Source organism: Polypterus senegalus, chromosome 12, assembly GCF_016835505.1.
Source record: "Polypterus senegalus isolate Bchr_013 chromosome 12, ASM1683550v1, whole genome shotgun sequence".
Taxonomy (NCBI): Eukaryota; Metazoa; Chordata; class Cladistia; order Polypteriformes; family Polypteridae; genus Polypterus; species Polypterus senegalus.
The window spans coordinates 141,404,930-141,432,739 of NC_053165.1; the positions used below are offsets into that span (position 1 = coordinate 141,404,930).

At 33.4% G+C, this 27,810-nt stretch overlaps 1 protein-coding gene across 2 annotated transcripts; it reads left to right on the forward strand.

Moving 5' to 3' along the window:
* On the forward strand, positions 1 to 27,713 carry haus5 (HAUS augmin-like complex, subunit 5). 2 transcript variants are annotated; one of them, XM_039773638.1, is made up of 20 exons: positions 1 to 87; positions 2,912 to 3,010; positions 4,349 to 4,411; positions 4,792 to 4,824; positions 5,882 to 5,906; positions 6,448 to 6,580; positions 6,729 to 6,888; positions 7,187 to 7,274; positions 7,590 to 7,678; positions 8,924 to 8,978; positions 10,270 to 10,397; positions 12,469 to 12,547; positions 13,392 to 13,537; positions 13,709 to 13,871; positions 16,905 to 16,985; positions 21,094 to 21,239; positions 21,508 to 21,622; positions 22,463 to 22,601; positions 23,659 to 23,791; positions 26,273 to 27,713. In XM_039773638.1, exons 2-20 carry the CDS (start codon positions 2,913 to 2,915, stop codon positions 26,397 to 26,399), a joined length of 2,001 nt encoding a protein of 666 aa, XP_039629572.1. In that variant the 5' UTR covers positions 1 to 87; position 2,912; the 3' UTR covers positions 26,400 to 27,713. The 2 variants fall into 2 exon arrangements, with proteins under 2 accessions (XP_039629572.1, XP_039629571.1); XM_039773637.1 differs by having other exon boundaries at positions 4 to 87; positions 2,894 to 3,010.
* Positions 27,714 to 27,810: the final 97 nt, after the last annotated feature.

The following is a 27,810-nucleotide window of genomic DNA, read 5'->3' on the forward strand; positions in this document are numbered from 1 at the left end:
TTCCGGATCTGACGGCGGGAAGATGAGGAAAGTTTAGAAGAAAACAAAGTCAGCTTTCCGGACTTTATGCTTGTTTTCTTTTTAAAGGTAACAAGAAAATTTCCTTTTTTACGGCAATAAAATGTTCGATTATAATGCATAATTGTACATTTAATGAAGAAATATATTCGAAACGTGTTTTGTTTAGTTGGATGCATCTAAATATTTTTCTACATAAACGGTATAAGATGAATTTAGTTTTTTGTAAGCTTGCAACTATTAAGAAGTCCTGTTACTTCGGTGTAGAGGTGCAGCTGCAGTCTATTGTCACGTCTGTAAATAAGACACGAGTGTGATTTGTTCTGTAAGCGGTAGGTAAGCCGCTACACCGTATATTCAAATGTATTAAACCCGAGGTAGTCTTGGTGTACTACCAACTGTTTTTTCATGTGCATCTATCTTGTCAGAGGATTGCTGTGTTCTATCAACTGTGCATACAATACAGGTTAAGTTTTAAAATAGATATCGGCATGGGAAAAGCACTAAATCGATGAAAAATATTATTTAATGCTTTACTTGAATCATCTCAGAGGATCACCACAGTCTTTCAGCCTTTTTAGTGCTTTGGGCATTAAATCAGAGTTTTGGTGGTGCTGAACCCCTCCACCTATATCACATCAGTGATTTTATTAGAAGTAAATCGAAATGAAACATTTAACAGTAATTTTAGGGAAAAAATATAATCCCTTGCTTCAACTAGTAACACCTCTACTTAAACGGCCATGTATTTATTTGTGAAGGTTGTTTAAATTAATTAGAATGGTGGCTAGTAAAGAAGACAGCGGTTGCAAGTTTTTCTTTTAACACGTTGTTTATTTTGAGACATTTAGACAATTGTTTAGTTTTAATTACTTTGCAGGTTGTGCTTTCCCTGTGGACAAATCGCCAAAGTGTGTGTTTTATCATACCAAAACAAGTGCAGCTACGTGATAATTATATCTTTAAGGAGATCTCATAACTTAACAGTTGTTGATTAACACTTTACTGGTAAAATTTTGATTTTCATTTTATTTGCCATAGTCTTGTCTTGAAAATTATTAAGTTCCTTCTGATTAGTCTGGTTGAGTGAGAAGGCAACTATGGACCGTAGTGTTGTTCAGGGTGAGTTTTTGACTAAAGTCTGACGCTACCAGGACAGGCTCGGGGATAGACACTCCGAGATTCTAAAACTATATTAAGCGGATTCAGTAAATGGGTATTTGCAAACTCGTTGTCCTACGCGTACATTCAGAAAAATATTAAAATAACTTTTAAGAAGAATAATACATCCCTGTGTGATTTTTGGTTAAGAGTTAAAACATACAGAAATTGATGTTTTAAGCTCTAATGATTGAAAGAAGTAATAGGCTGCTAAATAAAATGAAATAATGGTTGGAGCTAAACACTGAATCAGAAACTAAAAGTCCGTCCATCCATTATCCAACCCGCTATATCCTAACTACAGGGTCACGGGGGTCTGCTGGAGCCAATCCCAGCCAACACAGGGCGCAAGGCCGGACACAAACCCGGGGCAGGGCAAGAAACTAAAAGTAAATGTTTAAAATCATTAAGGTCTGTGCTAGGACAGAAAGCACAGTGAGCTAATATTGTCCAGCATTTTTTTTTTTTTCAGTCATCTTTCGACAAGTGTACTGTTGGTGTGACGTCAGTAGGGCAAGAATGAGGGGCATTTGTCTTTCTTGGTGAATTTAATTGTGACCATGTCATTTTAAATCTGGAAGTGATGCATTATGTCACATCAGTGTAAAGGATGCTTCATTAGTATTTAAGTATTTTAGCATTTAAATGGCAGCATTTTGTGCCATGATTCTTATATAACATTGTGAAACTTTTCATAATGCCTGTTAAATTGGAGACAGTTCTTATAACTGTAAGGTTTCAAATAATACACAAATGATTAAAGTACAGTTAGTAAACAAGACGTACAGATGTGTTTCATTAAGATGAAAAAGCGTAATTTACATTGCAATACTGATTTGTTTTTCTATTCTTTAAATTGAGAAAGTATATTGCTAGTAAAATTCAAACACATTAAGTGTAATATTTATAGATGATATCAAAATGACATGTACTCTGTGTTTGATGTTTGGGAAATAATTAAGTAATACTATAGTTATGGACTTCAGGTGTTATTGTGACTTTGTAAAATTGTTTGTTCCTTGTTGTAAAAGATGCTTTTCTATAGTTTTATAAAGAATTTAAAGCTTGCCTAAATTAATTATTTTGAAACTAGTTAATTTCATTTGTAAGGATTATGTACACTGCAAATGAAAGTCTGATATCGAGTTTTGGCTTGGTTAAATTTGGATTGTTTCTGATTACTAAAAAAATAAACTGTCACCAGGCTGAGTTAAAATTGTTCAATTGAAGCACATTCAATGTTATGCTAATTGCTGTATTTATAGAGCTCAGTCCATAAGTCATATTATGCCTTCTGAGAAATCTCATGCCAAAAAGAACATGAATGGTGCTTAAATTTAACATTTTCTTTTATTATTTTAGTGTCGTGTAAGCAAAATAATACAAATGTTCAAATGTATGTTTGTTTGTGGGAGTATAATTTGTATCATTATAAAGGGAAAAGCCAAGCAAAAATGACACCTTTTATTAGCTAACTAACAAGATTACAATAATTATAGCATATTGTTATCTTTTTAGTTATCCAATAAAAGGTATCATTTTGCTTGGCGCTTCTCTACATTCATAATGGCTAACACGGTACAACACCCTACTACTGCTATCATTATAAAGGTAAATTTTGTTAGATTTTTAAAAAGCTAAGCACTTAGTAGCCTTCATACACATTTTAAGATTCTTCAGTATGTTCCTACTCATAAATTCTTTGCCGTTGAAGGCTTTGTTCTTTTTTTAGGATGGATGTGAAGAGTTTACCACAGGAACTAAAGCGCTGGGTTACTGAGGAGTTCCAGCTACCTGCTCGCAAGATGCCTTCTGACAGTTTTTTTAGAAAGTTGGTACCACTTTATTACTTTTTTGCCTATCATTATTTTATAAAAATACTTTAACCATACTCTTTTTATTGTAGCAATGCATTGAAAATTCCGACTCCAAAGAGGTTATATTTCTGGAGTCATGTAACATTCAGGTTCTAGGAATGTGATACATTTTATTAACTTAATTGATCTGTGTGTACTAAAAGGTAAACGTTGAATATCAAACCTTAATTTATTTTTATAGTACAAACCAAGTTAATGTGGCTCTTTATTCTGGTCAGTTAAACTTTGTCAATATGACCTATGCTTTTTTGACTGAGGGATCCTGCAGCAACATATCAGACTTGGATCTCCTTTCCTACTTTGATCTTAACAAAGATAGTGGAGAAAGGTTATTTAACTGTATTGTTTCACATTACCTTTTTACTCAGTTAACAGAAAGTGACTGAGCTGTTTCCAGTGCAAACTATTGTTCTTTTATATATTGTGTTAAATTAAAGAAATAATATTAGAAAAAAAGCAGTGTTAATGAGATGCAACTTGTTCTAACCTATCAAATTAAAACAATAATTAATAGGGATATGAGTGGAGCTTTTTTTTTTTTTTTTGTGGAAAATGACAGTTTATGTTGGGTGTAACTTCATTTGCTGAGGTTTTCCAAAATACTTGTAGATCAAAATACTGCTACTTGAAAAGCTCGTGCAATTGGTATGACTTATGTACAAAAAATTTTACGGTCAAAGTGACTTCATTTTAAAAGTTTTAATGAAATTCAAAGTGAGCAGTTCACAAAAAAAATAAAGGAAAAAGTTTGTAATGCACACAAAACGAAGAAGAAAATCCTTGTCTACGATGTTTCATTTAAAGCATAAGTGGCTTGGTTACATTTCTTAAAGTTTCTATATGTTGTTATTTTTATAATTAATAATAATTATTCACTAGCATCTGCTTTTGACATACATTAATGCGGTTAACAAACTGGATGCCTTTTTAAGTTTGTAATAGTGTTTACCTAGCTGTCTGTCACAATCTGAGATCATGCTAATGTCTAAATAGAGGAAAATATCAGAGCATTAAGGATCTTCCATTAACATCTTAGCTTGTAGTGGGTAAAACATAATCTTCAATTATCTCTAGCTACTGTATGTGAAATTTTGTATTTAAATTAAACACTAACTTATGTGAATTAACCATTGTCGTTCACTTAATAGGTTTGACTCTAGCTGTAGATAAACGGTGAAAGTAGTGTGCAGTATGTACCAACATACAAAATATACTGATTTGACTAAAGTGTCATAAAGATTAATTGTATTCTAACCTTTGTTATGTGTAATTTATTCATTTTTATGTATTAGGCTTTGTCTTGGCCAAGGTGTGGACATCTGGAAGTATGTTACTCGGCATGTTTACCATCAAAAGTAAGCTTTGCAAGCACATATACAATGTATTTTTCGTAATTCTGTCATTGGGCATTATCTAAGTTTTAGGTTTAATAAAATATAGTTCTTGAGCAATTTTTAGCTTCTCGCTTTCTGAAATGAACTGAAAAATGTGAAGATTAAAAGCTTTGAAAGAAAATCTGTTTTGCCTTTTGTATAGATGAATTTAAAATTCCCATCTTTTAGCACCACAATTTGTACCTCCTAAGTTGTAGATGTCGATAGCTTGATGGTAAAAGAAAAACTGTCTCAGCCATTGAAATCCAGTTCCTTTAAGTTGTATGCATTTGCACTTCTAGTATAAATTCATTGTAATGATCAACTTCATGCTGAAGTAATTTTTTTTTCCTTTATTACAGAAATGTAAAAACCATACGTGGGAATTTACAATGGTATCCTTTCTAGGGGATCTTTGATGCTGTGTGTACGATGTTTAAATTCTATTTATTTCTTTTACCATTTGTAAAGGTTTATCCCTGTTAAGAAAGATAGACACATGGATTTTGTCTTACTAACTAATAAAATGTAACAGTGGGTAGTTAAATTAATTAAAATAACATGAACAGCATTGTTAAATCTGTTTTAAGGCATGTCACGATTTCTGTGAGCTTGAACCTTTTCTAGCAAATATACTTCATGGTCTTGTTTTTGTGCTGTTTTCAGCTGAATTTTGTTTTCACCCTAAAACTGCATGTACTAATTGCTCAAGATAAATAAGCTAAGCAGCATTGACCTGTAAGAGCAGAATCGGACTGACTAGCCTTTTCTGTAGTGTTTGTTTTGTAAATATTGTAAACGGCTTGCATGCTGCTTTCATGTGATGCGTTGCAGGCTCGCTTCTGGTGCTCTTTGTACCTTTTCATTTTGTATACAAATGTTTTTATTGTAGCTGAGATCAGGCTAAGGTGCATCATACTTTCTAGTCAAAATGTTTTTAGATACAGTTTTATTTGGTCTATGGAGTATTTCCATTAGTGTAAAGTGTGTGTGTTTTTTTTTTTTTTTTTAAAATAAGCATTATGTAACGTTTTTCTTTCTTTCATTTTTTTCTCTCTTAAAAACTCCGCTCATATTTACTCTGAAAAGAAAATAGCAAAAGAGGATGTGTATATGTTTGAGGAAAAACTAATCGTACATTTCTTTTTTTCCATTTAAAACAATAATGAAACGTGTTGAATTTATTGAATTTAAAATGACCTGAAAGAAAGCTTTCTGGACATTATTTAATTTACAATATTATGATTATACTCATTCATAAAATAGTTTAGATGTTGCTAAGCATCTATTTTGTTTATGGAAATATTGTTTTATTTTGGTATTCCTTAAGGATTTAGTCCAATAGATATATTTAAATTATTGAATGTTTAATTGTCTACTCCTTTTGTTCATCCTGTCCTGGTATTTGATATTTATTTATTTATTTATTATTACCTTAACACTCTCCTAAAGGTACAGGGAGTTGGAAAAACTTGAGGTAAGACTTGGCAATGAGAGTGAAGGGTTTTGAGGAAAAATCTGGCCTGGACACTTGCATTTATTACCACATTTATTTATGGGTAAAGGTGGAGAGATCTTTGTTATTTAAATTCTCCTAGTCTGTTTTTCCTAAAGTGGAAAATAAATCCTGATTAGTTTTATGCTTTGTTGTATGTAAAATTTAATTTGAAAAGGCAAATATTTGATCATACTGGACATAGTAAAGTATAAAATACTTAAAAGAAAACTACCATACATTTGCACAGTTAATATCTGGTGGTGTTTGAAATGTGAACCTTATGGCATCTTAGCTACAAAAGCAAATATTTAACTATGTGCTGAATCTTCAAAGCCCATAATGTTTCATCTATTTAATTTGGGTTGAGATACCCAAATTTAAATGCATAACTGCTTTGATAATTCTTGTTCTTTGCAATGATTCTTTCCTATGAGATATTAAAAATCTGAATGTTAGTCTCACTTTGTTTATTTTGCACATTTTAAAGAGTAAGTCAGTAACATTTCATATGTACGTTTAGGTAAAGAAAGGAGAATGTTATAATCAGGCTGATCGAAGAAAAGCAATGCAAAGAGAGGTTCAGGAACTGAGGGATGAATTAGAGCAACTTGATTCTCAGATTGCTTTGGCACAAAATGAGGTTCTCGGCACAGGTAAGCGAATTAGGAAAATATTACATCTTCCTTTTGTCAGTTAAGTTTAAAATATGGTCAGATTGAAAATTTACAGTTTTAAAAAATTACTTTGTTTTACACTTTTTATGGAAAAAAAATGTTTTTTACATCACTAAATCATCTACAGAGAAATCTGTTGAAGACATGTGGAGGCAAATTACTGAATCCAGAAAGAGAAGTATTCTGCTGAGATCATTTGCAGAACAGTGCATCGAGAATCGACAGAAGCTAAGCACTTACATTAACAAAATAAATAATCATAGCCAAGTTTTGGAAGAACTTGCTCGGTAAGATGGATTGTGATGTTCTCTCTTGAATGGATTTTTTGACATTAATATTTTATTAGTTTTCAGGTGTTTGTTTTCTCAGTAATTGTGCTTCACAACAGTTAATAACATTAGGTTAATGTTTACTCTGAGCAGCAACTTCATTTTGCATGCATTCTAAATCGGACATTGTAATCATTGTTTCTAGTATTGCCATGCCAAGGTAATTCTTTATAAGTTAATGTTAATTAAATTAGACATGTGAGGTAGATCTAAGTTACAGGGTTTTAAATTTTATTTTTCGTTTCTTGTATCTCAGGAAGGCTGAAGTAGTACTTGTTTTTGGAAAGAATCACACTGAAGAAAATTTGAGCATTCCATCTGTAGGGTTAGAGCCCCAGGTTCTGGTAAGTTCTCTAGATAAAATGTAACTTTTATGCTGAAATTTAAAATCTTTATCTTAAGAAAAAAATGTATTGAATACGAATTACTATTGTGTTTTGAATAACTTTAAATGCATAAGGGTTTGAAATTTCTAATAAATAAAAGATTAGGATAAAGCTTATATTTATCAAATAACCATCTTATTGCTCTTTCTCTAATAACTTAAACACTATAACTTACCTAATGTCAATGATAATTTTGCACCCTTCAACCCAGCCACAATCCCCTCAATCTTTTATGAAATCAGAATATTCTTTTTCTTTTTGTTTTTGTTTTAGCGTGAAGTAAAGGAAATCTGTCAGGAGAGATTTAATTTCTTTCATACACTGCTGGAAAGCGAGTTGGGAGTGGCTCCTTCGTGCAAACGGTAAACTGTTTGACCTAAACTTTTATCAATTAATTCCAATAGATTTGCTAAAAGACTACCTTCAGGTTTAAATGTCTCTTTACGATGGCATTTTTGACTAAGACTTTCTCATGTTATGCAGTAGATAAACTACTCTATAAATTATTTGCTTTGGACTTGAAAAGATATGAACAAAGTGCTTTGATATGTCTAGTAAGAGATGCAGAAGTAATGAACCTAAACAATAATAAAACAAATGTTTAGTATGGTATTAACTGCTAATAAGTACTCATAATCATTGCATTTGCAAGTTGCATGCCTTTTTTTGGTTATTGGAGTTAGATATTGAATGTTCAGTTGGAAAAAATAAAACAACACTTTTGACAAGTATTTAGGGAGGTGGCATCCATATTAAAATATGTACATTAAGTGGTACAAAGTTTTATTGTATCTAAATCATATGCCTGCTTTAAATGTTGCTACACAAATGGCAAGGAAAAATAGTTCTTGGTATATTTATATTTGTAACAGTAACAATCTGTACAGCAGTTGTTGATATTAAATACAGGCCCAGACGCTGCCTGTGTAGAGATTGCACGTTCTTTTTTGTGTCTGTGAGGGTTTTACTCTGACATCTCCAAGATAAGCATACTAAGCTGTCTAGTTCCTTCATTGTGCTCATTTTTGCTGGGAATGACACGGAGTACCCCAGCTGTGCACTGGATACTGGATAGGCTACAAAATGGATAGATGAGATAATCTGTTACTTTTGATATTCTCTACTAATTATTTGAATGGTTTAGCATATCGTTGCAAGTTTGTTGTTTGTATTGAAAACTTAATATTAAAACAGATATGAAAAATAGATTTCTCTAGTCTTCAGCAATCTTGGTGTAGGTTAGCATTATCCAATTCCATATAATTTTTTTCAGTACTATAAATATTATGCCCAATGTATGACAAGATGCAAAAGCCAGTTTATGAACAAAAAATTTGCCTAACTATATTACATTGGAATGCACTAAATAATTAGATTATCTTTACATATAATAGAGTGATCACAGTTTTAATCATAGTGCTTATGAAGCTACATTAATCCATAATATAAAGTTTGCTGTATTACTAGAGCCCTTTACACTAGGTCTTGTATTGGGTTTCAAATAAAATATAAACTGCACAAAAAGGTGGAACTATATATTTTTTTAATATACAAGCTACCAAAATATATGTTTTCCCCCAGTGAATTCTGTTTGTTTTCCTGCACAGCCTGAGTCACCAAGAGCGCAATGCAGCATTTCAACATTGGCTTAGTGCTGTCGAGGTATGTATATTGTAAATAAGCAGTTTATTTAACATTGTGTTTAATTTTTTTATAATTATCAGAAAATGATTGGAGATTAGTTTAGATTACACTGTTCATGATTATGACAAATTCAGTTGGTTAATATATTATACAGGTTAAGTTGCAAACATTTGTTTTAGGGGGCATATTGTGCGTGTGTGTTTCTTATTTTTCTTGCAGTGAATACACGCACAACTAAAGTAAAGATGAAGAATGAAGCTATCCAACCACCTTCCAGTACTCCTCATCATGATATCTTTCTCTTGCAGCCTACTATTTAAGCTTGAGATGAATGAGTAGAACATTAAGGAGAGAATTACTGTACACTAACATCATTCATAAAGCTTTAAGTTAATGTTCAAACAGAGCTATTATTAAGCTAATGTAGTTCTACACAAAATGCAACCAACCTTTTCTGAGTCATTCTGAAAACATGCTAATAATGCTTTGGTTATAATTAAATCATATTCTGAAATGGACAAGAGTTAATATTGTTCCTCATGTATAACTGAGCTCTGTGTGAATTGTATTTAGCCAAGTCTGCTTTGCATAATAAACTTCAAAAGCATTATCTGATCAACTCCTCTTCCTTTTAAAAATCATTGTTTTTAAAACTATTGACCCCGTACTTGTATACTTGAAATATAAATGTAAAAAAAAGGCAACATCTAGTTATTAAAGATTTAATAAAAGCTGAACAATGGGTTGGAATATGTCTGTGTTTATGTTAATAGGACTTAATTCACTGTCACCCATCCAGTCATTTGGAGCATTTGGCATTGTTATGACAGGAAATTTTGAAACAGAAAACTGCTGATTTGGAAGTTTCCCGTATACTAACACCATTCATAAAGTTTTAAATAAATGCTAATTTTTGTGAAAAATGTATCCAACTTTTACTGAAAGTCATTCTCAAAGCATACTAATAAGTGCTTTCATTGTAATTGCATCATATTCTAAAATGGGTAAGAGTTAATATTGTTCCTCATGTATAATAGAACCCTGTGTATTTTCAGTTGTGCACCTGTCTGATTGACTTGCAAGCATCTGAATGGTATTTAGCCAAGTCTGCGTCGCATAACAGATTTCAAATGCACAAACTGTGACTCGGTTTCCTTTTACAAACCATTTTTTTTAACCTGTTGTGCCTGTACTTGTATATACTTGAAAGAAATATTTTAAAATAAAAATTGCAACATCTAGTCGTTAAAGATTTAATATTAATAAAGCTGAATGATGAGTCTGAATATTTCAGTGTTTATGTTAACAGGACCTAATTCGCTCTCACCCACCCAGTCATTTGCTGGCAGCACTGGAGCATTTGGCATTGTTACGACAGGAATTTCTGAAACAGAAGACTGCAGATATCGATGTCTCCCGAGATATAGAAAAACTCAGGTATGAATTTTATATATATTTTTTAATACATCACAGCTAACAAAGGTTTACGTGAATGAAAAAGTCTATGTAAATATAATCTCTTAAATTGTATTTTTATTTTTGAGTATCAGAATCAATTCAGTCATGCTGCAACTCTCTCCCCCTCCAACTCTTTCTCTAACACCCTCACTTCACCAATATCTAAAACCACTGAACATTTATTTACAGGCTTTGTTGTGGGTTTAATTGAAATTGGAGAGGAACACATTTACTGTTGATGTGCATTTGTCTTATTTAAAAATTGTCAGTAGTTTTTTGAGCTATTTTGCTAATATCATCTAATTTTCTAAATCTCATTGTGATAGCAAGCTGAACTGAACAAATTCATCTTCTTTTAGTCCTGTAAAGTTTTTAATAGCACCAAAATTATCAGAGAGAGAGTGTCTCCCCCTAGGTCTACTTCTTGTTTCTCCAGGACCCCAAGGTTTCCAAAACAACACAACGTGATACCTTTAATCTAGAGCAACAGGATAGTGACTAATTTGACCTTCCAAGCTGAAACACACATCTTCTGATTTAGATATGTCATGCCCATATAATCTCACTTTCTGTCACCATCTAAAACTCCTGACCATTGATTGGAATGAAAACATATATTGACAATTAAGTTGAGCGTTTTGTTCAGCAGTTTGGTGGTTTCTTCACCACCACTCACTACAAACCCCCTGGGCTATATTTTCAGCCTTCATTCATGAACATAAATTCTTCCCCTTATATCTGCTAGATAGCCTTAACCTGCAGAGAGCAAGACTTTTGTCATAGGGAACCATTACATAAGCTTTCTTTGGAAGTGCCTATACTCATCTCAAGCAATTTGCTATCTACTGGGTGCTGTTTGGTGGCATATGTAGCTTTTAGTAAGGCAATATCTGTTGAACAGAGTCAACTGCAAATGGTAATGAGATATTCCTTGAATCTCTTGACACAATATTATGTAAGTATTAATAACACCATACTATCACATCCATGAAAATTATAAACATGAGGAAAGAAAAAGCATACCCTTGAAGACATGCACTCACTTTGAACATATTTCACATGACAATAATTTAAGGGCTCATATAGCTTGTTAATATCTTTTGTCCACCACATGATGTCTTGGGATGCTCTCTTTTAAAAATCACATTCAGCACATTAAATATATATATAAGAACAAACAATTAAGTCACTGGTTCACCAGCAAAACTTAACCTTTACTATCGCTTGAAACTAGAGGTTTGAGATTTTGTTAAAGATTTCTTTCCCACATTCAAGCTTAAACATTTGTTAGGATGGCAGTAAAGTATGACATCCCTGGTATTAGAAACCACTGTATGCTGTTAGTTGTCCTCATCTACAAATGCGGAGGTACTATCTCTGCAATCCATACAATATCAATATGTAAATTAAATAAGAAGTTCCAAAAATATCTAGGACTTTTATTTTCATATCTCATATACCTCTGAAATGTTTTCACTAAATAATTGTTCAAATAGGACAGTGAGCATGCTTCCAGTAATGTTTATGGTTGATGTATTAGCAACACAGTTTAAGAGCAGCTTCAGAACTATTCAGTCTAATCTTCAAAATTTGTTAAAAGATTTTCCAGAATCACTTTGACGCTGCCACAAATTAATTCTCCACAGATCTGCCAGACTTCTTTCACATTCAGGCCTTTTCTTCAACCTTTAGCACAAGTGTCATTGTCTTAGCCCACAGGTACCTTTCATTAAATCAACAGATCCTTTTTTTTTATTTTGACAACTTTCCTTACCTCTGAGCATCATCAATGGGTTGTAAAGTTTTAGTGTAATCTGAAAATATTTTGATGTTTATGTAAGCATAATTGACTTTAATGAAAAAGCATTTCCAATAGTGGTTGATCAGCTACTTGGTTTTAAATGGTAAGTTTATGCTTTATACATATATCATAAGAATGTGTTTGTTTGAAGACGGTAGTAATGGCTAGAAGCAGTTTTTTTTTTGGCCAGTGTTGCCCTTTCCAGTAATTTAATATGGAAAAATAATAACTTTTTTTGCAATTTTTTAGGTTTCGCATTGAGAGCAAGCATCTCCAGGATGTTTCAAACAAACATGATTTCCTTCCTTCTGTAAAGTTGCTTCTTCAGGTTAGTTGATGAGTAAAAGCGGATAAGATTAGACAAGAAACAGTATTACGGGAAAAATAGGATGGAATGGACATACTCTTTAAAACATTTTCATGATTTTTCTCCTTAAATGCATACCAAAATATTTCTTAGGTGAATTATGATAGTTTTCCAATTTGTGACCAAATAAGGGGCTTTTGAAGCAATGATATTATGAGTTGTGCTCAGATTTTCTTTTTCTGGTTTGGATTCTTGCTGTTGTATTCTGAACTAAATGCAACCAGTTAATGTCTGTCTTGGGTAGTCTAGGTCTGCTGTAAATTATATGAACACTTTAATACAGTAAAGAGCCGAGGTATTTATTCAGTAAGCATAGAAGAGAGTAGATCAGTTTCCCCATTATAACCTTCAACAGCCACCATTTACTATGTGGTAACCATATTGTTTGCTTTCATAATCATAGAACTGAAGAATATTTAGACTGGGTGATGAAAGCAGAATTCAGATTTGTTTGGGAAATTTAAAATATGTCAAACTGATTTAGTGTCCATTAGACACTTTCAAAAGCTACCCTTTCTTTGTAAATAGTTTTACTGTATGCTTTTTATCCCTTTTTATTTAACCATTTTTGTTTATGTCCATAGGCCATACAATGTATCCAAATGTTACCTGAAAACCAGTGAAATAATAATCACTAGGCAATGTTTCTGGTATACTGTTTTCAGAGAAACTACCATGAGAAGAAAAAAATTGTATCCCACAGTGTATATGCAAAAAAAGAGATTTGTCATACTTTTATCTAAATTATTTTGTATAAAATTAAACTGAATGAAACTTTACTATTCTCTATGGTCTTTATTTAAAGGAAGGCTGGAACAATGTCCATGATAAAAATATGCAACTGGCTGCAAAACATGCCCACAATCGTGAACTGTTATCCATCCTGAATTCAAAGAAGCAAGAAGCATTTCAGCAGTTATCAATGGACTCTGAGAAGGTCAACTTGTCTCGGTAGTATTTTTTATTTTACCAGTTTAAAATTTATTGAAAACTAAAAATGTATTTCTAAAATATTATATGCGTTTGAAATCATTTCGGTTGATTAGTTTTTTGTCTTTAACTAGAGTCTGAAAATTCATAGAATGTCAATGTTCATTTTACTAAGTGTGTATTCTTGTACAGGTCTGCTTTTGATCTGGAGCTGCAGTTGGAAATGTCAAAGGCTCTGAGGGACGGGTTGCAAAAGCAGTGCCAAGACTTGATAGAAACAGCCAAGGATAAAGAAGAGGCCCTATTAAAGCTACAGAATAAGTGGCAAAATATAATGAGCTTCAGGCAGCTGGTGGTAAGGCTCAACTACGGTCGCTAATCTTAGTTCAGTGCCCTTTAGTTTACCATTATTATATTGACTCATTATTTGAGTATTTGTGACTTTTCTGTTAGCATGAATTACCCTGGACGTTCTCCTCTTACCTTCATCATTATTAATGGTTTTCAGTACAGCGCTATTGCTTGTTCGAAAGTTTTGTTTATTTCAGCATTCTCCTTTTACTCAATAGTGGTGCTTTTCAAACGTTTTCCATGGCAACTTGCCATTGTCTTCCAAATTTCTGCTGAACACCCTATAACAGACCTCTGTATTTACATACATAGCTAGATTTTAAGAGAGTAGGTAGAAAAAAGTCATGATTAATTATTTTTTTACACTTGGTGGCTCGTACTGTATATGACTGGTGAGTTGTACCAATTAATATGATTTTAGGTTAAATATAAAACAAGTTAACTTGCATTTCTTCATCAAGCACTTATGAACATTTGATATCTGAATGTTTTTATGCAGTGCCAAATTTCAGATTTTTCTTTTGTAAATACAGTATATTGTCTTTAAAGTTACAACTTTATGCCTTCCAGTATCTCAGTAACAGTTGAATTTTTTTTTAATTAAATCTGGCACAGCAATCGTGTTTTGCCACTTCAACTTTTTGGTTAAACTATGAATTTGGCCGCTTGACTTTATTTACATTCTGTGTATATAAAAATATACAAAAACCCACACTGAGCTTTTGAGCTTTAACAGCAGGATAGACTGTTTGGAATATCAAGTTTTTTGTATTAATAAGCAGATGTATTTTTCCAAAAGTTGCTCTACTGAGTTAATGTATACTTTTCCTACTATTGTTTTACTGTAAAATTCATCTAAAGTTGTTTAAAAAACCTGACCATTTCACATTTACAGTATGTGTTTATTGAAATAACCTATTTAAACTGTTTTACTATAACGAATGCCTAAAAAGAAAAAACAAGCTTCGATATGAATGAGGAATAATGTTAAGTCTTTCTTGATTCTGTTGTCATATCTGACACTCAACAAATGAAAAATTCATTGGAATTTTAAAGTTATAAGACTATCATTCCAAGTAACCCCAACATGGCTGTTGCATTAAATTATTTTTCCAATGACTGCATTAATTTACATAATCTTAGGCAGTCGATATTCTGCTCAGTTGCCAAATGTTACATACCTAACAACTGAGACCAAGTAGTATGGTAAAATCAAACCAGGTTTTTTTTTTTTTTTGTTCCACGGTGGGGCATACTGTGTATGCAGGAGAACTCTCACAACCACTGATTGCTCATCTGAAAGTACAATTCATAGAATATAGTGGCAATGAGTAAGGAACATGCGTGTTTTGAGCCTTGCAAATCAAAGATAAATTTGTCTGTCTGGTGTTTTGTGTTTTATGTACTAAAACAGAAAGGAAAAAATAGGTTGCGAAAAAGGTGTAGCTGATTGCACTTCAGTGAGGCAGCATGTGGGATGTGGACTTCACAAACAAAAAAGAATCTTATCTAATGTTTTGTAAGTTTTCATAAATGTTCTGACATTAACTACAAAGTTTTTAACGATGAAAAGTTATGACATTATACCAGAGTGACCTTGTTGTAATATAAACTAATTTGCTTTTTTGTGTTTTGATTTAACACATTATCAATATACTAGCCATGTGCGCCCAGCTACGTTGCGCGTGTTTAAACGCGGCTGCCAGTCGTGAACTGGGCCCTTCGTCGCACAGCATTATGATTTTTTATAAGGGAAATAAAATTACAAAAGAAAACCCTTGGACATTGATTCAATAGGAACGGCCTACTCAGAATCACTGTCCGAATAGTAATTATGTGGTGGTGTAGGAGCATTTCTGCTTCTGTCCGTTCACAGTCCGTCTCTTTTTCACGACGCTATCGTTTACTCTCACGATGTCTTCTCAACCTTTCTCCAATCTCGCAGGTTGGTTTCTGGCATTCCAAAGAGTAAGGCAATATACATGGAGCAACAGTTATAAAAGGGGGACACATAGGTATCCAGGCTCTTTAAAGCATAAATAGGGATCACTTCACTGACATGTGAGCAAGCCATGGTACAACTGTGAGACGCGCAGCATTCGCCGGCTAGAACGTAACAATAATTTCCGGAACGTGCTGTTACGTTGTCATTCATTTTATCCACTGTCTTTCTTTCATTCATATGTTACGTAGGCACGTACCTTTTATCTTCTGCAATCTCATTCTGTACCCAGGCCTCAGGAGCTAACCAGCGTAACACTGTTCACCACCCCTTTCGTTATTCCGGCACATTGTTGACATCCGTGAGTAACAACAAAGTACTAAACTGGAAGGTGGTCTATGCATACATGGAATTCACAGACAAAAATCAAGATCTAAATTAAGATCTCTTTAGTTAATTTAAAGCACAACAATTTATTTAGTTTGAATGTCTGTGTTTTGAGGTGTGACTGGAGTACTACAGTCTTCAGTAGTATAAGCCTGGAGGAGATTCTTAATGCAATGCCTATGTTTTAGCTGTCTCTCTACTGCCATCTGGTGCTTCTTCTAATTCATTTGCGGACAAACAAAGATCAAGATCCAAATGAAGACTATATATACAGAAGATGGTTAGACACACAGTCGAAGATGGCTCCTATATTTTAACTGAAGTTTGGTTTTATGATTTCTGAGATCATAGAAACCTACACACACTTGCATATCAGTTTAGTTTTTGCATTTTCATTTAATGTAAAAATCTCTGAAATGTAGAAGGTAATTGTATTGTTCAACCATAAGAAAACCTACTTTGATACACACAATGAGATGTAGTGCACTGAATACCTTGAATGACAAGGTCTTTCAAAAAAACACTAATTTTAATCTAAATATAAAGTTTTTTTGTTAGCGTGTTTGATCTATATAACAAAGATGGGTCAGTCATTATTTTTATTTACTGCAAATCAATTGTCATTACAAATATCTGGTATATTTATTGGCACTTGGTAGAGAAGTCAGTTTTATGTAATGTAAATAATAGATCTTGTCTATTTAAAAGGATAAGAAGCAAGAACAGATTCGGGGCTTAATAAAAGGGAACTCCTCAGCCAAATCAGAGCTACTGAAAGTGCAAGCAGAGGTAAGTATTTTTGTTTTTTGTATTTTTCTTTTCCTTTGCATAGTTTTAAAAAACTGATACATCATATATGCATATCTACTGTATATACATAGTCAACTTAGGCAACTACAAAACATTATTTGAAAGTTTATATATATATATATATATATAATATATATAGTGTGTGTGTGTAATCACCTAAAGGATTATTAGGAACGCCTGTTCAATTTCTCATTAATGCAATTATCTAATCAACCAATCACATGGCAGTTGCTTCAATGCATTTAGGGGTGTGGTCCTGGTCAAGACAATCTCCTGAACTCCAAACTGAATGTCAGAATGGGAAAGAAAGGTGATTTAAGCAATTTTGAGCGTGGCATGGTTGTTGGTGCCAGACGGGCCGGTCTGAGTATTTCACAATCTGCTCAGTTACTGGTATTTTCACGCACAACCATTTCTAGGGTTTACAAAGAATGGTGTGAAAAGTGAAAAACATAATGCACCATGTCACAAAGCTCGAATCATTTCAAATTGGTTTCTTGAACATGACAATGAGTTCACTGTACTAAAATGGCCCCCACAGTCACCAGATCTCAACCCAATAGAGCATCTTTGGGTTGTGGTGGAACGGGAGCTTCGTGCCCTGGATGTGCATCCCACAAATCTCCATCAACTGCAAGATGCTATCCTATCAATATGGGCCAACATTTCGAAAGAATGCTTTCAGCACCTTGTTGAATCAATGCCACGTAGAATTAAGGCAGTTCTGAAGGCGAAATGGGGTCAAACACCGTATTAGTATGGTGTTCCTAATAATCCTTTAGGTGAGTGTATGTATGTATGTATGTATGTATGTATATATGTGCCACAGATGTTAAACTGTCCAACTTTAATCCTACAATGGAGCCTGCCTTCTTAACAAGTTTGTCCAGGCGTGAGGCGTCTTTCATCTTTATGCTGCCACCCCAGCACACCACCGCGTAGAAGAGGGCACTCGCCACAACCATCTGGTTGAACATCTGCAGCATCTTACTGCAGATATTGAAGGATGCCAACCTTCTCAGAAAGTATAGTGGGCTCTGACCTTTCTTACATAGAGCATCAGTATTGGCAGTCCAGTCCAATTTGTCATCCAGCTGCACTCCCAGATATTTAAAGGTCTGCACCCTCTGTGTGTGTGTGTGTATATATATATATATATATATATATATATATATATATATATATATATATATATATATATATATATATATATATATATATATATATATATATATATGTGTGTGTGTGTATTTTTTTTTTTTGATTGACACTATAGCATATCCAAAAACAGTTACTCATAATGTTTAAATGTTTTTTTTTTTTTTTTTTTTTAAAGCAAAAATCATTTTTCAACTGCTTAAATTAATGTAATTGTTTTTTCAGGTAGTTAATATAAATTACTAACCCCGATTTATGAATGTTGTGTGCCTTTACTAGATAACTCCATTCATTTGGTATGTTATTTGGCAAAACCATGCAAAAGTTGATAGGATGAAATTGAACAGGTCATTTTATGTTTTTTACTAATATAAACATATACAGGTGCCGATCATAAAATTAGAATATCCATCCATCCATCCATCCAATTTCTCACCCGCTGAATCCGAACACAGGGTCACGGGGGGTCTGCTGGAGCTAATCTCAGCCAACACAGGGCATAAGGCAGGAACCAATCCTGGGCAGGGTGCCAACCCACCGCAGGAATATCATGTCAAAGTTGATTTATTTCAGTAATTCCATTCAAAAAGTGAAACTTGTATATTAGATTCATTCATTACACATAGACTGATGTATTTCAAATGTTTATTTCTTTTAATTTTGATGATTATAACAGAAAACTAATGAAAGTCCCAAATTCAGTATCTTGGAAAATTAGAACATTGTGAAAAAGTTCAATATTGAAGACACCTGGTGCCACACTCTAATCAGCTAATTAACTCAAAAGCCTTTAAATGGTCTCTCAGTCTAGTTCTGTAGGCTACACAATCATGGGGAAGACTGCTGACTTGACAGTTGTCCAAAAGACGACCATTGACACCTTGCACAAGGAGGGCAAGACACAAAAGGTCATTGTTAAAGAGGCTGGCTGTTCACAGAGGTCTGTGTCTAAGCACATTAATAGAGAGGCGAAGGGAAGGACAAGATGTGGTAGAAAAAAATGTACAAGCAATAGGGATAACCGCACCCTGGAGAGGATTGCGAAACAAAACCCATTCAAAACTGTGGGGGAGATTCACAAATAGTGCACTGCAGCTGGAGTCAATGCTTCAAGAACCACCACGCACAGACGTATGCAAGACATGGGTTTCAGCAGTCGCATTCCTTGTGTCAAGCCACTCTTGAACAAGAGACAGAAGCATCTCGCCTGGACTGCTGCTGTGTGGTCCAAAGTTCTGTTCTCTGATGAACGTAAATTTTGCATTTCCTTTGGAAGTCAAAGTCCCAGAGTCTGGAGGAAGAGAGGAGAGGCACAGAATCCATGTTGCTTGAGGTCCAGTGTAGTCGGTGATGGTTTGGGGTGCATGTCATCTGCTGGTGTTGGTCCATTGTGTTTTCTGAGGTCAAAGGTCAACGCAGCCATCTACCAGGAAGTTTTAGAGCACTTCCTGCTGCTGATGAACTTCATGGAGATGCAGATTTCATTTTCCAACAGGACCTGGCACCTGCACAAAGTGCCAAAACTACCAGTACCTGGTTTAAGGACCATGGTATCCCTGTTCTTGATTGGCCAGCAAACTCGCCTGACCTTAACCCCATAGAAAATCTATGGGGTTTTGTGAAGAGGAAGATGCAATACACCAGATCCAACAATTCAGAAGAGTTGAAGGCCACTATCAGAGCAACATGGGCTCTCATAACACCTCAGCAGTGCCACAGACTGATCGACTTCATGCCACGCCGCATTGCTGCAGTAATCCAGGCCAAAGGAGCCCCAACTAAATATTGAGTGCTGTACCTGCTCATACTTTTCATGTTCATACCTTTTCAGTTGGCCAACATTTCTAAAAATCCTTTTTTTGCATTGATCTTAATTTATATTCTGATTTTCAGAGATACTGAATTTGAGACTTTCATTAGTTGTCAGTTATAATCATCAAAATTAAAAGAAATAAACATTTGAAATACATCAGTCTGTGTGTAATGAATGAATCTAAAATACAAGTTTCACTTTTTGAATGGAATTACTGAAATAAATCAACTTTGTCATGATATTCTAATTTTATGACCGGCACCTGTATTAGAAAGGCTGGTTAAAAGAATTATCTCTCTTTACAATGACAGTAACATTTATACATATTCTCTATTCTTAACTGTATATGATAAAGTGAGGTGATGTGATTATATGGTCAGATATTAGGGTAAAATCATAGTAGATGTGCAGTATGCTTAGAAGCACTGGGGACATAATCCTAATAAAATGAAGTAAACAGACACTTTCAAAATTGCTAGTGTCATTCATATGTATGCGTACCAAACGTTATCAAGTATGCTGCGGAGAAAAAAAAGTTTTCTCATAGCAACTTACAGGATGTTCACCACTATTTAAGCAAACAGGCATTGTTGACTGGAAGCAAAGTTTATAACAAATTTGGCCAAGTAGGTAACCTTTTCATATCTGCAACAGTTTATTGAATGGTAAAGATATGCTAATTTGTTATCATGAATAAAATGTCTAGCAACTGTATCTTTATCTATAAATGCTGAATCCTTGTAATCCTTGTGACTTGTTAATTGGAATTTCAATATGGCCAAGCCAGTTGAATGTAAAAAAATCAATCGGTGAAATAAAAATAGCATTTGATAGAGTAATTCGGTTTTTTGACAGAAGATCAAATGTAGAGTTAAATGATTTTCACTTTGTACCCTTTATAATAAATAAGAAACTCACCTCAGTCATTTTTTTAATGGTTAGCAAAGATAAAAACATATAATGTGCTCTCAAAAGTAAAACTGCTGTACTCCCTGTAATCTTTTTATTTATTTTTCCCCCCCCCATATTATTCCTTCTGAATAACTTGGTGTCTATACCATTGTATTTTTTAGTATACAATGTTTTGGTTAAATTGTATCTTTTCTATTTCCTTAGATAGAGTTGTTTGTTCAGGAAAAATTGCAGAGACACCACCCGGAGTTTACTGCAGTCGCTGGAGAACATCAAAACTCAGTAAGCCGTGAACTTCGGCAGTTTAGTGGTATTGCATTAACAACACTTTCCAGGAGATGCCTTGAAGAGTAAGTTGAAGAGTAAGATTTAACTATTGTATTTGATGTTGAGTTTTCAGTGTATTTAGAATGGATTACAATGAACATGGCAAGGTTGGATAATAAACATCAATTTAAATATTTGCATGCAATATTTTATATCATATATGAATAATGTATACATAGTGAATTCATACATTTAATTTTTATATTAATTTGTGGATAACATATTGTTTATTCTAAGACTGTAAATATTTTAAACGCAATAAATAAATTATTTATTTTTTTTTTTTTTAAGGGTACAACTGGTTCCAGCACATAAGTTTTCCATTTACCGGATAGATATGCCATCACCTTATGAAAAGTCTGTTTTTGACAGTTTATGCCAGAGTTTACACTTTGCTCATTATATGGTAAATAAATTGATATGTGAAATATTATAATGCTCTCATTGCTAAGCATATGCTAAGCCATACCTCGTGCTAGAGAATTAGATAGCATCATGTTTGTACATGAAATGATTTTTTTCATTTATCTTCTTTTATTTAGATCATGTATGTTTGGGTTTTGTTTATTTTATGTTTTAAATTTTTATTTCCATGTGTAAAAGTTTGTTCAACTTCACCGTGTTTGTGCTGGTTTTCTATGGTTACTTTATTTTCCTCCAGTACCTATTATACTTGCAGTTCAATTGATTGGCAAATGTTAACTGGCCTTTTTTGTGTATGGCTTTTTCCTACGGTGATTGGTACCCTGTTCAGGACTGGGTCTTGCCTTGTGCCTGATGCAACAAGACCAAATTAAGTGTAAGCAGGCTTAACAAATGAATGAGAAAAATTATGTTGTTGACTTATGTAAGCACTTTTGCCATGTACAGATATAGCCTGGCTAGATTGTATATGGTAATGATAATCAAGAAAATGTATCTCACTGAGGTTAGGGTGGCTGGTACAAAACCAGTTCCTTAGATGTGGATGGTTTTTGCATTAGTCTTTCATCCTCGCAGTGACACACTCCAACTACGCAAATACTACAGTATATAAAATATGATAGGTATTACTCTTTATTATAAGATGTTATTAATGCGATACAATTTGAAAACTGTTCTTACTTCCACAGATCACTTCTTTATTGCAAAATATCTTTCATTGGCCATGTATAGTATTGTATTTTTTGAGCAATGCCCATTAAAACATGCCTGACCTTAATGTGTCATTTATTACAAGAAATATCTCCTATACTTCTGTTACCAGGCTCCAGAAAAGCTGATATTCAGTGCCGTAGCTTTGAAGAGGGAGCATCAGGAGCTGTTGTACTTTCTTAACATGAAAAAGAAATGTTTGCAGAAAATTAAACAGTTGGAAGGAAAACTACCTGCTAGTGATCTGCAAGGTAAGCATTTCTGAGCTTAACATGTTCACTGGATATTTAGAGGGAAGTGCATTAGTCTATCGTGTAATAGGTCGATTAGCACATGCATGGAAGAATTTCACTGAACTTTGTACATGGGACTGTAATCATCCAGTACACTTTATTATATATTTTACTGACACTTTTATCAGCAATGATGTATAAGAGCAACCTAGAGATTTTTTTTTCCAGTTTTAACAATGGCACATTAAAAGACTACTCCAACCAAAAATATATATATATTTTTTATATTTACACTGTGTGGTTTATGGTTAAATATTTTTAAGTAAACCCCATCCAGAAAATTAAAATGAGATTCCCCTCAGATGCAAATGGGCATTGGAATTGTAGACCCGCCCTGCATAATTAAAATTATATTCATATCCACAGCTGAGTGCCGTGGGATTATTTAGTGGCAGTCTGTGAAAGTGCAAAGGTAAATTGACATGCTTGTTGAAGCATTTTAGTATGCACAAGTACAAGCCATATTTACTTCCTGATAATGTTTACTCACTTTTTAGTTTGTTTTTAATCTTTAGTTGTATACATCTCTCGGTGAACCTTATACCTTTGATACTGTGAAGCACAGTATTAGCCAATGAATAAGTGGATATTGGGCTTGACTCATCACGGCCAATGAATAAGATGGGAAGTGGGTCTTCAGTTTACATGCTTGGGCACGCTTGAGCATGTCTCATTTTAGCTCATGAGAGCATTTTATAGAAAGTTTAACAATTTTGTTTAGTAAAAAATGGAATATTGACAGCATTTGACTGAATTACTGAACAAGTGTATAAGGCAACACAAGTAATGTGAGATTTTATATGGATATTTTTATATTATTGACTATTGTTGGTCACCATAGGCACCTGTTATATCAGAAACTTCATCTGCATTATAATATCGGACTAAAATGTTCTCTCTATCACCACAACCTGCAAAAATTGGCTGTTAGTTGCCAGTTTAACCAAACATGTTTGAATTACCTAATTGCCAAAAATGTCTTATTTTTTACTTTTTGTTCTTCACCTGTATATAGCACTTCTTGATCAAGTGAAAGCAGAAGACCAGGAGCTGGTCACAACACTCCTCCCAACTGTCCAGCGTCTCTCGCAGCAGAGCTCCCAGTGTATAGAATATGGAGCAGAAGTGAAGAAAGCAATTGTTCATTGGTTAGTCCAATTGCAGTGTTTATAGTCCTTTTATTTGATTTACAATAAATGTGTTTGGTGTTTATGTTAAAGGATACGTTTGCAGTTTTTTTTACATGAGCCCATCATAACACTCCGCAGAACCTACTGTATATTTATGTTATAAACCATTATACCAAGCTATGTTTCAGTCAGCTTTTGTTCTGTTATTAATAGGAATTTATTGATTTTTTTTTTTTTTATCTTACTCTGTATATATATATAAGCAGCATCTGAACCTTCCCTTGTGCATATTTTTCCCTGTCATATTGTTTCACTAATTGAAATTTTAACCATAGTTACTTTCTGATTATGCTAAACTAACAATGCAGAATTCCTATAGGCAAATCTTGAAAATGGTCCTGTTGTTTCAAGTAACTTGTCTTTTTCTCTCTATCCAGTATTTTGAAAGTATTGAGTTTTAAAGATCTCCGAGGCGTTGGCTTTTAAATACACAACTTGATACATGTTTCATATATTTACAATTCATTAACATTCTTATATATGCAGTATATATTATTGATTTTAAGGATTGCATTGCAAAAGGTAAATTTAGATAGCGTTGAGACTTCTCACACTTGTATGTAGTTTTCCAGGCGTTGTTCAGAAACCCAGTCACTGCAAAATGTATAAACCTATGTAATATTTTCTGTTTCTGTGTAAAATGTTTTTTATGCGTCGTTTACTGTTTATCTGAGATTTGTCTTAAGTCCATCTGATTTTCTTTACACTAAGATATGTACTAATACAGTTAGTGTAAATGTGTCTGTCTTTATCCCCAAGAAACTTCAATTCCCACCTGAACTAATTTAAATAAATGTTTATGGGTGAGTGACCTGGAAGTTGATGCAGCAGAATTATAACATTTGTCCCTACCTCCAAAGAGTCTGAAAGAAGACAGAAAAAGGGATATTTAGACACCATGATAATTGGCACTGTTTTTTTGGTTTTTTTTCTTGGAAAAGGATGTCAACATTCAGTACACTGTAAATATTACTGTCCATTTATTTAAGTGAATTTAGGTGTTTTTTTCAGTAATTTATTTTTTTAAAACTCAAAAATCCAATCAGTAGATGCAAAATAGTCATTTGCAAATTGGATAGAGGCCACAAGAAGTATTGTTAATTTGCATGACATAAAAAGTAAAGTTCCTCTATAAAGCATAATTTATAATCACAGAGTCTCACCTTTAGTTATTAATTGTTAATGAGACCCGTTGAAATCCTATGGAATGAAATTGGGGAAAAAATCTCTAAATGTTGCACAGTTTTGCTTTACTTTTGTTTTATTGACTGCTACTGTAAAATGATTATTTTTACAGTCACAGTGCCGGTTAGCAATTTTAGACCTAAATCATTCTGGTTATTTGTATCTCTATAGGAACCAATTACCAGATGGCACTCTTTTGCAGAATAAATAAGAAGTTTGTCTCTTAGTATAACTTAATAAAATATTTACAAAATTTTTGTTACAAAATATGTTGACAGATCTTCATTTTTAGTGTGTGTGTTTTATTGTTTTGTGAGCATGTTATTATTACCAGAGCCTAATCCATTGATAGTAATGCAGAAATGACCTGTTTCTCCCTCACACCCTCACATGAGGCATACTGGTTTGTGAGGATGGTTCATTGTAGTGTAATGTCTTTTTGGTGAGACTGCATCATTTTTTTCTTGAGGATATTGTATGTCAGTACCAGAATCTTCATGATTTTCATGTCTAAATTGCAACTGCCGTAATTAACTTGACTTTTTATAGGATTTTTTTTTTTTTTTTGCTATGCTGAATAGAACATAAAAGTTATCAAGAGAACTATTGGTGATGATATTTTATTTTTTTCTCTGATAAATAAATGGGGGAAAAATGCAAAACTGGTATCGATTAGTTGTATTTTTAGAAAGGCTTGGCCAATAGCTCTTCTTGTTTGTCTCTCAGCAATCGAGTTGTGTGTTGTGGCTGTGATGCATTCTACAGTACAGTATATGTTGTATAGCATTTCAATATTATAACTGAACTGAACTATTGAGATAATTAGTGTTATTGTTGTATGAATGGCTCTTTGCTGCAAACTCACTTCATACTTAATTTCATGGTAGAATTGTGCAAGGGCTTTAATAAGCTCAGACGCATTAGATGCTAAATAATACTAATAAAAATATTTTTTTTTGCCAAAATGAACAGGTTCTAAGCATTAGAGCTGTTTTTTATTTATTTAACACATTTTATTACTGTCCTAGGCAATGTTGGTTAGAACAGCCAGTATTTATATAAACGTGCATTACGCTTATGAAACATATGAGGCATGGAAACTCTCTAAGCTAGTAACCTTTGAAATTTTTTTTTATTTACAGGTAAGCATTTTAAATCATGGATTTGTAATATTTCTGTATAATTTACAAGGTAACTATATAAAGAACAATTCTTTGAACTACTTAACTCACACTTCACTGTATTTCTTTGTAGGTGGGAACAGCCTGCTCAGTTTGCCTTGCCAGAAGAAAGGAGACACGGTCTTACAGTTCAACAGTGGATTGAAAGGTGGTCAATGGCAGCAAAGGCTTTGCAGCAGAGCCAGAGGACTTTGCACTAAGTGCTCATAAATCACACTGTTCAAGAATTTTTGACATTTGTTAAGCATATTTGTTGAGATGGATGTATTGCTGATGAAGCCAATAAATTATGTATAGCTTGTCTTTAGTGAGAACTAAATTTAATATAATCTTACTTTACACAGATCACAGTAAACATTATTTAAAATCCAGTGCCTAATGTGGAAATGTTTGATTTGTACTGTTTTGAAACGGTGCATTGGCATGAAAAAATAAGCACACTCACTCATGAGTATTATAGGATGTAAGATAATGTGAACAATATAGAACCCAGATTTTCATTTTGCTATTTTAATCGTTTAAGGTGGTACCATCTGAAAATAACATTGAAAGATAGATCTAGATCAGTGGCATGCATATCTAGGACTGGTTTATGAATTGTACAAATTGTGTTTAATCCAAATCATTAAAAACAGGGTTAGAGAAACTAATGGTTTAAAATTACACCATCCATTTTCTAAATCCACTTATCCATGGAAGGTTGTGGAAAAGCTGAAGCCCCACCCAACCTGCATCAGGCACAAGGCAGGAACAAGCCAAAGGCAGGGCGTCCATCCATTGTAGGGTAAACAAACACGCTAAGGCCAATGTAGCATTCCACCTGACCTGTATGTCTTTGGAGTATGAAAGGAGATTGGAGCACCTGGAAGAAACCCCTGTGAATACAGGGAGCACATGCAAACTTCATGTCCAGAGCACTGACAAATTACACAACTACTTGTAATACATAATAAAATATTATATTTTTATGTTTTACAATAAAAAAAAATACAATGCTAATTATTGGTGAATCTTCAAAACATAATGTAATCGGAGCCATATGATGGCTGCTACTATTGGATAAATAACTTGTAAAATGTCCATAATATTTAGGATGGGACCATGATATTTAGGATGTACTTATTACAGACATGGTGCTGCTAAAAAACAAAGTGTTATTATAATTGCAATTTAGAGAAACTACTAAGTGCTTTAATATTGTCATGACTATTTAGAAGTTTTGTTTTGGTAAAAGACAATTTATGAAAGAATAAATAATTGCACTTTTGAGCATACAAACATAATTGAAACACATTTTACTTTGATATGAAAAATAATTTTTATAAACAGTAGAATTAACATAATGCATGTATGAAAACTAATTTGCAAACAAAAAACATGGGGAATATTATGCAATTCAGTGTAAACAGTTTGTATCTCAGTAGCTTAAACAGTCAATTCATTGTAAAATGAGGGTGGCAATTTGTTTGTAAAACCAATATGCTTCAAATAAAATTATTCTTACTCTGACACAACTTTCCTCTCTAGCTGTCTGCACTCGGTTCATATCGTATTGTCAATGTATTATGTTAATTTCAGGTCAGCATCCTCTTTTTGTATAGTGTTCTTTAT